Below are 13,378 nucleotides of genomic sequence, written 5' to 3'. Positions count from 1 at the left end.
TAGGGAGTGCTGCTCTCTGTGCTCTATCAAGTCAAGGGGGTCAGCTCCCATCTGGGAAGAATGATGAATGAATTTATGTACAGAAGAAGCCTTGTGCATAGGGAAGGGCAATTGAGCACTGTAGAGTTTTTCTGTCTCCGGGCCCCATGTCTTCTTCAAGCTTCCATTTCCTCTGGCAGATGGCACTGGCCAGAGCCATGCGATGAGGTCAAGTCTAGAGCCAAAATTTTGCCCACTGCCTATTCAGGCCATGCAGTTCCACTAGCACACATGGCTTTCTTTGACCCAGGGACCAGGGTGCTCATTCCAAGTGTAATGTTCACCATGGCATATAGTTCATTGAAAATATTAGGGCTTTCAGCCTAGTCTCTCTCTCTCTCTCTCTCTCTCTCTCTCTTTTTAAGTCAGCTTTCTTATCACTTAGCATTTTGGTTTTGGAGGATGAGGTTATATCATCTCTTTGGTAGATGCTTCAAGGGTTAGTAATTTCACACCTCGGGTGCCCTTATTTTGTAGTAGGGTTAATCCCATGAGATTTATCCACAGTTTCCTGTAAGTGTCAGAGAACAACAGGGGCAAACATGTGACATAAACATACACTCTAACAACATAAGACAGCCTCTCAGTGGTAGCTTCACCATATAGCCAAAGCTATTTATTTTACTGAGCTCGTACTTTCTCTTCTGTAGAGACAGTAGAGATGATCAAAGCTGTGTTGTTCTAGGAGTGGACCCTGATATAGAAGCGACGCCCCTCGTTGCGGAGGAAAAGGTTTCCTTTGGTCTTCACTTAGCCAGCTCCTCCACCACCAGTGTTACAGACATCAGAAACACTTACAGTGAGGTGGACAGCCGCCTGATTGCCAAAGAGGTACGACTTCTGCCTTCTTGTTGCCCCCTTTTGGAATCATGATCTCATAGCTTGCTTCAGCTTTCAGTGCTTAAGTGGACACAAACTCATAAACATGCACGCGCCGACAGAGTCACACAGGCGTGCTGCCCATTTCATTTGTTAAAATAACACATGCCCTGTCACCCATTCGGGTCTCCTGGGACTAAAGCTTTTATTTGGAATGCTCAGAAGAGAGAGCAGGTGCGCTGTATTCTTCACTGGAGAACAGGAACAAATGGAATTTGAAAAACCTTTGTGACACTGAAAACACATTTGAGCTTCTCTGTTCTGGATGCTACTGACTCCCCAGCCCTGCAAAATGTTCTGTGAGTTGCCATGCTTATTTTAAACAGCCAACTTGCAAACAGCAAGCAGACATCTTTGTAGAGGAAGCTGCCAGTAGATGAAGTATTTCCTAACTCCTGCAGAGTGCGGTCTTTTGCTTCACGCTGAAGAATTTGGGCTGATTTGTTTACATTCTCTCCATCCTCACAGACAGAGGGCCACGTCCCTTTACTGAAGAGGCTCAGTATATAAGGGATGAGGTCTTGTTGAGCACCTCAGCTGTGCCTTTACCCACAGAGTACTCCAGACTCTCGTCTGCCTAGCCCTTCGAGACCAGTGAGGCCAGGCCTGGCAGAGTCTGGACAGCCTGGACCGGGAAGGAGGCAGCCTGGTTTTCGTGGCACCGTCCCATCTCCACATGTTCTTGGGTCCACCTCCCCCTTATTAGCTCTTCACTGTGACCTGTGGGACATCTGTGGCATGACTGCACCACCAGAGCTGCTCCCGCGTGACTCAGCCACAGCCTGGGAGGTGGGGCATGGGAACCCAAATTTTGACGTCAGTCTCCCTGACATTGGTTCACTTATTATTTATTCACTGACTTTCTCTTACTGAGTGCCAACACTGGACCAGGCCTTGGGGTGCCTGCCCTCCAGGACCTTATGAATAAAAGCTCTTCCATTCCAGAAGATTCCTTAGGACTGATTGTTGCTCATTTCTCTAGATGAACATTTCATCCCGTGACAATGCCACACCTGTGTTCTTGCTAAGAAATTGTGCTGGCCACCTCTCGGGTTCTCTCCGAACCATTGGCGCTGTGGCTGTGGGCCATTTAGGTAGGTGAGGTCTTGCCCTTTTACTACTGTTTGGGAAGATGGGCATGTGGCTGTCATTGCTTGTGCAGCCTGGACCTCTAAGCAGCTTCCCAGCGAGGGTGAGAGTTGGCGAGTTAGTCTGCCACGCTGCACGGAGATCAGTTCACCTTGCCGCATCTGCCAGTTGCCAGTGAACTCAGCTACTAACCAGGCTGGCATCTATGTCTAATGGGGCCTGTCGAGTGGGTATGGGGCAGTGGGGGGCCCTTTGACAGAGGCAATGGTTGTGGTTATTTGGGTAAAAATAGCCACTGACTGCTGCTTGTCATGCAGCTGGGCAAGAGCAGAGCAGGGTGTTGGTACAAGGTCCAATCTTGCAGGATCTAGAGCACAGACAAGAGCTTGGGGTTGTTGCAACCAGTGTCCCAAGGCCCAGAGAGCTTGTGGCTCTCCCAGCAGTCTGGATGGAGACAAAGGCAATGATCTGAAATCCTTTGGGCTGTTTCAGCCTTTTGGTGAGCCAGGAAGAACTCAATACAGGATTTTTCAGGGTGCTGAGACTTTCAAACCTCCATCCTTCCTCCTTCTCCCAGCCTGCCCTAAGTGCACAGGTGCCTCTACTCTGGATGGATGGTGGCACTGGCAGCTCTTATGTCCTTGCAGGATTCCAGGGGACTTGCCATTGCCCTGAAGCTATGATGTATTGATGGAATTTCCCTTTGTCTCACACAGGTGTAAGGGTGTTCCACTCCATCCCGGCAGCCAGCAGCCTGGACTTCATTGGCGGGCCCACCATCCTCCTGGGCCTCATTTCCTTAGCGACAGATGACCACACCATGTACGCGGCCGTGAAAGTCCTGCACTCTGTCCTGACCAGCAATGTCATGTGCGATCGCCTAATGCAGCACATCTGTGGGTACCAGGTAATCCCACCCTCCCCTCTGAGCTTGTAACTCCCTGAGGAGCAGGGAAAAGCTTCACTGGCCCTAGGGGACTTTCCCTCCAGGGTAACTTCTGGAGAAGGGAAACCAAGGGAAGGGTCTTGAAGCCAGTGTCACCACAGTGGAGGGCCAGGGGATGGCCAGGCAGAGTGGGACTCTGATCAGAATGGGGGTGCTCACTTGTATACCGGTACCTTTCACTCAATTCAGGAATCATCTGTCACCTGCTTTGTACCTGACATGATGGCTAGCAGCCTGGGTGGAGGAACCAGGGTGCTAGGTTTGAATCTTGCCTCTTCCTCAAACTTGCTATGTAACCTTACATGAGTTACTAACCTTACATGAGTTACTTACCCTCGCTGCCTCAGTTTCCTTGATAATATGATACGGGCAATCTCCTGTCCTGTGTCATGGAGTTGTCGTAAGCACTAGATCATTTAATTCAAGTGGAGGGCTGAGTATTATGGCTGTGCAGAATAAGGGCTCTATAAGGGCCAGCCATCTCTATTTCTTACTGTCTTTGAGCCTCAGTTCCCCTATATGTAAAATGGGAATAATAACGGCACTTGTTTTGTAGGGCTATGATGATTAAGTGAGTTCATACATGCCGAGTGTTCAGAAGAGTACCTGCTCAGAGTAACTGTGATTGTTAGTGCTGTTTGCTATTTGTGAGGTCACCCGAGACACGTCCACTGCCCTTGAGTACCTTCCTGCATGGCTGGAAGGAAATCATGAAGGGCAGGACTAGTGTCAAAGTCTAGACAATGTCACTGGGGTGCAAAGGCCATGGTGGTTCCTCCTGGGTACAGCAGGAGCTAAGAGAAAGCCTTCCTGTCTCTTTCGCCCCCAAGTCAGGGTCTGAGAAGAAGAAAGCTTCTCAGGCACACATCCTCTTGCCTAGACTGCTGCCCCAGCTGGACGGTGGCCCATTCCCTCTGCTTCTCCCTTCAATCACATTGATACCAGCCATAGTTCTACATTACAGACTTGATGATGCTTCTTTCCTGTGCACACCCTTCAAAGGTACCCAGTCACTGGTAGAATATCCCAGACTCCTTATACTGGATTCCAAAGGCCTTTAAAAACTGGCTGCCAACCTGTCCTTCCAGCCCCATTTAGCCCCATTTCCTGCCCAGCCAGTGAAACTTCCTCCCTGAATCCTGCATGGTCATGGATTGCTAACCACCTCATATTACTTTGTGTACCTGTGTCCTCGGCTTGGAGCACCGCCTCCCTCTCTTCCTCAGGTCAAGTTCCAATGGCAAAGGGGATCTCTCTTCTAAGCCCTGAGCTGAGTGTGCGGCTGTCTCCTGGCTGTCCTTGGTACTGCGCATGTGCCCGGTCTCAGGCTCTTACCCAGTGCTGTAATTATGCCTCTGCTCATCTCTACGGGACTGTAATTGTCTAAAGGCATGGGAGTTTCCTTATTCTTTGCCAGTATATTATTGACACCAAACAGATACTCAGTAAATATTTTAGTAATTAGTGAATGGGTGTGTCTGGTTTATGTTAAAACTCAAGAATTGGGGCTTTGGGGATATTAAAATTTTATCTGAATCATGTTGTTAAAAGCAGCTGTAGTGGGATGTGTTGTACTTCAGCACATGCAGATCTGCTGTGACTAGGCATTTGGGCCATTATTGTGAGCATTTCCAAAAAGGTACATAGCACCTCCTGTTCTTGGGGTTTACCTAGAAGGATAAAATAAGACAAATACAAAGATAATTTTAAGATACATTGAATGCAGTAAGTGTCTGAGGTTCTCTTCGAGAACTACCATGCTCTCTGTGACTTGGGTGTTCTCCAGCCATCTTCCCAGAAACTCCAGGCTCATGGAGATCTGGAACTCTCACTCATGCTCACTGTGGCCTCCCCACCACTAAATGTAAGGCCTGGGGCACTATGAATTCTCAGTGAATGTTTTCTTGGCCTAAGCAGAGTGCCCTGAGAAAGATAATGTGCTATAGAGGTGGCTACAAAGGTGGCTACAGAAAATGTGGTTACAGATAATGGTTACAAAGTTGGCCAACATCACATGTGGGACTGTGTTGCTTGAGTTTTTCAGGAAGAAAGAGATGGTAGAGACAAGGAGTGGCCCATGCATGGAATCTATTTACTCAGTTCATGTTGACCGAGTATCTCTTAAGAGCTAGGCAGCAGGGATATGGATGAGTCCTGATACGGAACTTGATCCCAGGACTCTGGAATCATGACCTGAGCTGAAGGCAGATGCTTAACTGACTGAGCCACCCAGGTGTCCTGGGAGGGTTCTAAAGATGAGAAATATTAGAGCATTTTTGTTAGTGGGGAGAAGTAACAGGAGAAAGAGAGAAAAGCTCTTCCGCTGGGCCATTTCCTCGAGAAGGTGAGGGGTGTGTTCCAGGGGCCACGTGGATGGAGACCCTGCTTAGGACAGGAAGGAGTGCAAGTAGGCATCAGTGGATCTGGTATGGGAAGATGAGAGCGTTCATGTCTGATGGGTTCTGTCTTCTCAGCGGAGTGTGAAGTGGGGTGGTGGAGGCAAAAGGAGGTCGGGGAGAGAGGAGAAGAGATGAAAGCCCCATCTTTAAGATGAAGAAAACAGGCTTACTAGAAAAACAGAGTTGGACCACCAGACCAAATGGGGACTACTTTGGCATTTGACACTATTACTGCAAAGTGAAACCAGTCAGCCTGCATGTGCAATTTTTCTCAAGCAACTTTCAGCCATCCTAATTATGTCTGGATCAGGAAGTGGGGAATGGTCAGATTTCAGATATAGCTAAGAAGTGACTGGAGCAGTCTGGAAAGATAATGAGTATTCACTGATCACGGGTCATCTTAGGCAGTTGCGCTGCTTTAACAGAATACCACAGACTGGGTGGCTTGTAAACAACAGAAAGTTATTTCTCACAGTTCTGGAGGCTGGGAAGTCTAAGATCAGAGTGCCACCATGGCCAGGTTGGATGAGGGCCCTCTTCTGGATTGCAGATGGCCAATTTCTCATTGTATCCTCACATGACAGAGATCAGAGGGAGGGATCAAGCTCTCTTGTGACTCTTACAAGGGCATTAATCCCATCATGAATCTCCACCCTCATGACCCCCTCTAACTCTAACTATCTCCCAAAGGACGCATTTCCAAATAACACTGCATTGGGGGATAGGGTTTCAACACATGAATTTGGGGAGGACACAAACATGCAGTTTATACCAGCAAGCAAGGCTTCCCAATAGCACATTGGAGAGGATATCTGGGAGGACAGGGTGAATGGCTGGATGGTGTCAGATCCAGGCTTAGGGAATTGAGTGGTGGATAAGATGGGTGAGAACCCAGGTACCAGTAGATGGGTAGGCAACCTGAATTTTGTGTGACTGAGGTCAACAGAGACATAAGGCTAAGTGGGATCCCTCTCATTAGTCTCTGAGTTGGGTCTGGACCCCTGGGATCCCAGTGGCTCCATCCTGATATGTTGTGGCTTCCCTGGGCCCAGCACAGCAGAAAGGCACACTGGGTGGTTGCAGCCTAAAGTAAGATGCTGCTGCAGCTGGGCTCATGGGGATGTGGTGGCTTCCTGGTGACACAGCAACATTTATGGGATGGTTATGAATGCAGGATTTGGTAAAGGGAAATGAGAAAGAGCACAAAGAAATGCAGGAGGATAAATACCTGGTAGTACAATTGCTTAGTCATAGGGTAGCTCTTTCTTCAACTTTTTGAGGAACCTCCATACTGTTTTCCAGAGTGGTTGTACGAGCTTGCATTCCCACCAGCAGTGTAGGAGGGTTCCCCCTTCTCTGCATCCTCGCCAGCATCTGTCATTTCCTGACTTGTTAATTTAAGCCATTCTGACTGGTGTGAGGTGGTATCTCACTGTGGTTTTGATTTGTATTTTCAAGATGCTAAGTGATATGGAACATTTTTTTCATGTATCTGTTGGCCATGTGGATGTCTTCTTTGGAGAAATGTTCATATTTTTGCCCATTTCTTGACTGGATTTTTTATTTTTTGCGGGGGGTGTTGAGTTTGGTAAGTTCTTTATAGATTTTGGACACTAGCCCTTTATCTGATAATAATTGACAAATATTTTCTCCCATTTTGTAGGCTGTCCTTTAGATTTGCCAACTGTTTCCTTTGCTATGCAAAAGCTTTTTATCTTGATGAAGTTCCAATAGTTCGTTTTTGCCTTTGTTTCCCTTGCCTTTGGAAATATGTCTAGCAAGAAGTTGCTGGGGCTGAGGTCAAAGAGGTTGCTGCCTGTGTTCTCCTCTAGGATTTTGATGGTTTCCTATTTCACATTTAGGTCTTTCATCCGTTTTGAGTCTATTTTTGTGTATGGTGTAAGAAAATGGTCCATTTTCATTCTTCTGCATGTGGCTATGCAGTTTTCCCAACATCATTTCTTAAAGAGACTGTCTTTTTTCTATTGGATATCCTTCCCTTTTTGTCAAAGTTTAGTTGACCATAGAGTTGAGGGTCCATTTCTGGATTCTCTATTCTGTTCCACTGATCTATGTGTCTGTTTTTGTACCAGTACCATACTGTCTTGATGATGACAGCTTTGACATACTGCAAACAGATTGACAAACATAGTGATCCAAAGGGGCACATGCACCCCCCCAATGTTTATAGCAGCAGTGTTCACAATAATCAAAATATGGAAAGAACCGAGATGTCTACAGCAGATGAATGGAGAAAGCGTGTGTGTGTGTGTATTTAAAATGGAATATTACTCAGACATCAAAAAGAATGGAATCTTGTCATTTGCAATGACATGGATGGAGTTAGAGAGTATTTTGCTAAGCAAAATAAGTCAGTAAAAGGAAGACAGATATCCTATGATTTCACTCATCTGTGGAATTTAAGAAATGATTGAACATAAGGGAAGGGAAAGAAAAATAATGAAATGAAAATAGAGAGGGGGGCAAGCCATAAGAGGCTCTTAACTCTAGGAAACAAACTGAGGGCTGCTGGAGAGGAGATGGGTGGGGGTTGGGGTAACTGGATGACGAGCATTAGGAAGGGCACATGATGTAATGAGCACCGCGTGTTATAAGCAACTGATGAATCACTCTACCTCTGAAACAAAAAAGTAAATAAATAAAAAAGAAATGTAGAGGGAAACCGAGAGAGAATGGCATTCTGGAAACACGGTGGGGGATTTTCAGGAAGAAGCAGGGGGTCCCTAGTGAGAGGTCAAGTCACACACGAACACAAGTACAGATAAGTGGACCCTGGTGGGAAGCAGCCACAGAAGTTGGGGTGTGTTTTTCGTCTGAGAACATGGGAATGAAGGAGGTAACAGCAGAGAGCAGAGGACTTGCAGGCTGAGCAGATGACAGGCGCTGGTGGGAACAAGCAGGCGAAGGAGAAAGAGTTCTAGTGACGCATTCACGAGGAAATTGCTTTGTGTTTTAACTTTTTCAGATAATGGCTTTTCTCCTGAGGAAAAAGACCTCTCTCCTAAACCATCGAATTTTTCAGCTCATCCTCTCAATTGCTGGCACTGCAGAGCTAGGCTTTGGGTCATCTGCTGTCACCAACGTTGGCGTCTTTCAACACATCCTCTGCAATTTTGAGGTAAACTGGAGACTGGCCATTAGCCCTGAAGGCGTGGGTGTGTGTGATGGTAAAGAACGTCTGGAGCTTCCTCTAAACTCAGCAGGCCAGCTTCCTCAGTAACCATGGGGGCGGGGAGAAGGAAAACCTCAAAAGCTTTGGAGCTGGGGAGGTCTGGGTTTATAATTAATACGAGCCCATCAGTGGGCTGTGTGGCCTTGGGCAAGTGTCTTAATTTCTCTGAGTTCTAGTCTTCTCGTGTGTGAGATGGGAAGCCTCACGTCCCTCCCACAGGCTGGCATGGGGGTCAAATCAGATAGTATCTGGGAATGGATTCTAAAACTGGAAGATACCATATATAGAGACATAGATAGATATAGATATAGATATAGATATAGATATAGATATAGATAGGCTTAAAAAATATATACCCTGCTCCCTTTGGATGGTGCTTTGCTGTTGACAAATATTCCTTAAAAGTGCTGACTGAAAGACCCTGAGGGCAGGCCTGAGGCTAGGTGAGGGGTATTGCACAGAGCTTCAGCCGGATTGCTGTAGTCACAAAACACCATGTACTGAGTGTCCCTGGGGTTAGGCACTGACCATGTCCTGGAGACAGGCTGGGGTGAGAGCACAGTCCAGTCAGATTCGTAGATTAGGGACTCTGGGGCTGGGTCAGGTGGAATGCATTCAGAGTGGGTGGAGTGTGTGCTATGGGCAGACAGGAAGGATGGGAACAGCCGTGGGGATTTCAGAGCAAGTTGCTTGGAGGGTGCCTGCCCGGTTGTGTGTTACAGGCAGAGAGAAAGCTGGAGGGGGAGGGAGACACGACAGGCGGGAAATGCTAGGCTGCGGGATGGGACACACACCTTAGCCAGTCCCTGCTGCAGTCCATGGAAGGATTTTAAAAATGGATTTTTGTAAATTTAAAAGTGATATATGCTCATTATAGAATATTTAAAATTCCAGAAAAGTGGGGGTGGAAGCTCCAATTTCTGAGATCCAGATGACCATTGTCAACTTTTAAGGCATGGCTTTTTTGTACTTTCTATGCATAATATACATATATTTTTATATCATAGTCATGATCATAGTGTAGACATATTTTAAGTCCCGCCTTTTCTCACATAACAGACATGAAAGATATTTGTTATGGACTCTTCTTCTTTCTTTTTTTTTTTTTTAAACACTTTTAATGAAAAGGAAAAGACACTAATATCCCGCTTGTCTGCCTCACATCTGACCACTTTAGGAAGATCTCGAGTCTACACCTTTGGAGGAGAAACCATAAGCCAAGCCAGCCACTTGCACAACCCGTACTCTCTCGTACTCAGAACTCCAGTTCCAAATGTTCCTGTGTTAAGAGTAACTACTACATCTCATTACGAGATGGAGAGACAAGCGAGAACAGCCCCCTAGAGCTCATCTCCCAAAGTCTGGGACTCTAAGAACCAGACAGTGACAAAGACACAGCGCCAGTCCATGGACAGGCAAAATGGGGAGGAAATAGGGCTTGAGAAAGGAAGATGAGAAACACACATGGAGCCAGGAAGTAAACGAGGGAGGTATCTAAAACAAGAAACACATGAGAGCTAGGAAATCCCTTATGACCTGTGCTGTCCCGCTGCACACAAGTCACTAAAAGTCCAAAAGAGCATTTATGAGACCTGAATTCAAGGTCTTGAATTCAAGACCTTGAATTCAAGAATTCAAGGTCCCCTCCATTACATCATACCCTTTCTTAATCTCATAGGCTCCCAGCAAGTCCAGTGCTTTAGCCATGCCCTTCAACTCTCCCATCATTACTCCTTCAATGACCCTCACCAATAATGCCTGTTAAAGATAAGAGCTTTACACTTAAAAAACATTTGTTTTTTATGAGATTATGAGACTTTTATGAGATTTGTTCTGAATCAGAATAATATCTGTTTTATAGCAAGTTCCTGGTTTCTTCACCATTCCTCTGTTGTCAAAGTCTTAGATTTTCCCCCATATTGTTGTTTTGGATAAATGTTATTTTGTTGTTTTGTGCATATATTTCCCCTGCTTTAAAAACTATTTCCTTTGAATAAATGATCAAAGTTAAATTATTAGGATAAAGGCTTTGTAGATAATTTTTAGATTATTGCTAAGTTTTGCTAAATTCCTGATACCTAAGGATGTTAACTAAAGAATGACATGTTAGAATTTTATTTTAGGCCTATGACTCTATTAGGAGCCCAAGGCAAGGGAGAGTGGGTCATGAGATTGCTACAGAAATCCAGGTGGAAGATTTTGAAACCTGAATTTTAGCAAAGACAGTGGGATAAAGAGGATTAATGAAGTTCATTCAGATGAGAAGTGATTAAGAACTGAATGAAAAGAACTCACTGTATAACACTGTGTATTACAGAGCACTGTTGGGGGCTGCTGCTGAAAGCTAGTTTTAGAGGAAAATGTATAGTCATCAGTGTATATATGTTAGAAAAAAGAACATTTAAAATTAATGAACAGAATTTTAGATGAAGAAGTTAGAATGAATAAACAGAAATGGAAACACAAAAACCCCAAACAAGAAAACAAACAGAACAAAATTCAGAGAAAGAAAGAAGGAAAAAGAGATGAGAACATTACTTATGTAGGAAAGAAACAAACATAGAAAGGATCACCAAGGCCAATAACTAGTTCTCATAACGCAGACAGAGCTGTTGAGATTGACTAAGGGGGGAAAAAACAAACAGGAGGCACAGCTAAATAATGATAGGAAAGAAAGGGAAGCATAACCACAGAGGAAAGAGCGATTAGAAAGGCAACAAGAAAATAGGATCAACAACTAGGTGCAAATAAATGGGAACACTTAACTCTTTTGAACAATCTCCAAGAAAATTTGTTTCCAAAATTCACTCAGAAAGAAATAAAAACCCAAATGGTCCCATAACCATCAAATAACAGAATCACAGGTTTAAAATCTTACAAACAGCGTCCATAAGGCAAGTCCAGGCCCAGGCTGTCTATAGGGAAGTTCTGCCAGTGAAGAAATGGGCCATTCCAGCCCTATCGACTCCTCCAGGAAACTGGAAAGAGAGCACTCCCAGCTTATTTTATGAGCCAGTCTTGATTGCAGAACCAAAAAAGGACAGGAAGGGAGATGAAAACGTACAGGCCAATCTTATTCATAAATATAGCTACAAAAATCCTTAATAAAATATTAGCTAATTGAACCAGGTCCTGGATCTGGGTCTGAAGATGGATGAGAAGGTTATGCAGGAAGCCAGCCAGGTATGGAATATAGGCTCCCAGAGCACAAGAGGAAAGGAGATAGGCATAAATGACTTCACCACCCTGATAAACAAGAAGTAGCAGGCCTTGGCCACACCCCTGTACCTTCCAGAATGCTGTGGCTAAGTTCACCAGCTTGGCTCTAAAGCATGTCCACTAGCAGCCTGGCCCAGAAATTACCCATAACCACAGCTTGCTTCTGGAATGACCATGGGCACCACCCCACCCCTCCCTGAATAAACTTTTAGGTAAGCTGGTGCTTTTTAATGCTGGAGTTAAGCAAGCAAGCCACCCATAAAGACCAGAAGCTTAAAAAAAAAACAAGGTAAAACAAAATGAAATGAAATAAAATTAAAGGATTAGGAGGACAAAATTTCAAAAAGAAGAGAACTTTTCCAAATGTCTGCCTCTATCAAGTGAAGCAAGGGCAAGGATGTGTAAGTTGTAGATTTTGCAATTTGTAGGATTGTGGAAAATTTGGAAGTCACTCGGAGGTCAACTGAAGGTCACTCACAGGCCTAGAAAAATGTAAGTATTGGGGTCAGAAGTGAGGCGAAGGGAGGAGGATGGAGTCGAGACATTTAGTGGACTTTTGAAGAAGAAAAAAAGAGAAGAAAATAGAAAGGAGGAAGTTTCAAGACTTAAGGGTCCTGAGTCTGGTTGTAGGCTGAGGAGAAGGAAGCAGCAGAAAAGTGTGGTTAAAAATGCCGGTGGGAGAATCACTATTGATGGGACAGGTTCTTCAAGGAGAGGAACAGTTTAGAGATAAAAGAGTGGGTTACAAAAGAAAGGGTGGGTTCCAAGCTTGATGGTTGGGACAGACAATTGAGAGGGAGGAGGGAGACAGGAAGTTGGGAAGCAGGGGAGGGCCAGGAGGTTGAGAAGCAGAGGAGAGACAGGAAGTGAGAAGCAGGGGTGGGGGGCAGGAGGTCGAGGCTTCAGGTTCCTTAAAGAAGGGACAGGCCAGCCCATTCTGAGTGAGGTGGTTTCAGGGGTGGGGAGAAGGTAAAATCTGACATATTATCCATTTGATATTTAAAGAAATCTGACCCAGACATCTCGATGCAGTTCTCAGTACAGAGGTTATGTGACACAGGATAATAATCAGAAGATTCCACTATCCGTGTTTTCCATATTCCAGATACTTGGTATTATGTAATTTCTAAAGAGCTAGGCAGCCTCCAGTGTGGTGTGGCAGCTTCTTATTGTTCTAATGTTCTGGAAAGGAAACAAGAATACACTTCTGTGGAAAAGGTAAGGGCTCAGGGCCACACAAGATTGGTCAGTCCGATCTCACTGCCTCAGATCTCCCGGTACTGAGTCGGATGAAGCATTTGCTCTATGACTGACTTCATGAATGAACATTCTGAGTGTGAAGGCTCTCAGACTCCTACAGACTTGCATGTTGGGGTGCCATGCCTGCCTACCCCCATCCCTACTGGGGCCTCATCAGCCCACACCAGCTCTCCCAAATGGCCACTGCCCTCCTCTGTGTGTGCCAGACAGTATCTGGGAATCTGTTAGTGTGCTTCTACTTAAGAGCAAACCACTTATTTTACTTTGATTTACTTTACATTCACTCTTCTAAAAAATTTTGTGGGTCCTTATTAAGTGCCCTCTGTGTGGCATGTGTGGGGACTAGAGAGGGGT

General features: G+C 45.3%; 1 protein-coding gene across 1 annotated transcript in view; it reads left to right on the top strand.

Annotated features, from left to right (window-relative positions):
- The window catches only part of WDFY4 (WDFY family member 4), a 246,225-nt gene that overhangs the window by 70,933 nt on the left and 161,914 nt on the right, over nucleotides 1-13,378 (top strand). Inside the window, exons 21-24 of the mRNA XM_080823652.1 lie at nucleotides 725-870; nucleotides 1,901-2,012; nucleotides 2,724-2,914; nucleotides 8,339-8,491. Coding sequence (XP_080679778.1) covers nucleotides 725-870; nucleotides 1,901-2,012; nucleotides 2,724-2,914; nucleotides 8,339-8,491 — 602 coding nt within the window. The remainder of the gene's footprint in view (nucleotides 1-724; nucleotides 871-1,900; nucleotides 2,013-2,723; nucleotides 2,915-8,338; nucleotides 8,492-13,378) is intronic.

Source organism: Martes martes (genome assembly GCF_963455335.1).
Source record: "Martes martes genome assembly, chromosome: 14".
Taxonomy (NCBI): domain Eukaryota; kingdom Metazoa; phylum Chordata; class Mammalia; order Carnivora; family Mustelidae; genus Martes; species Martes martes.
This window is presented reverse-complemented; position numbering and strand designations above follow the sequence as displayed.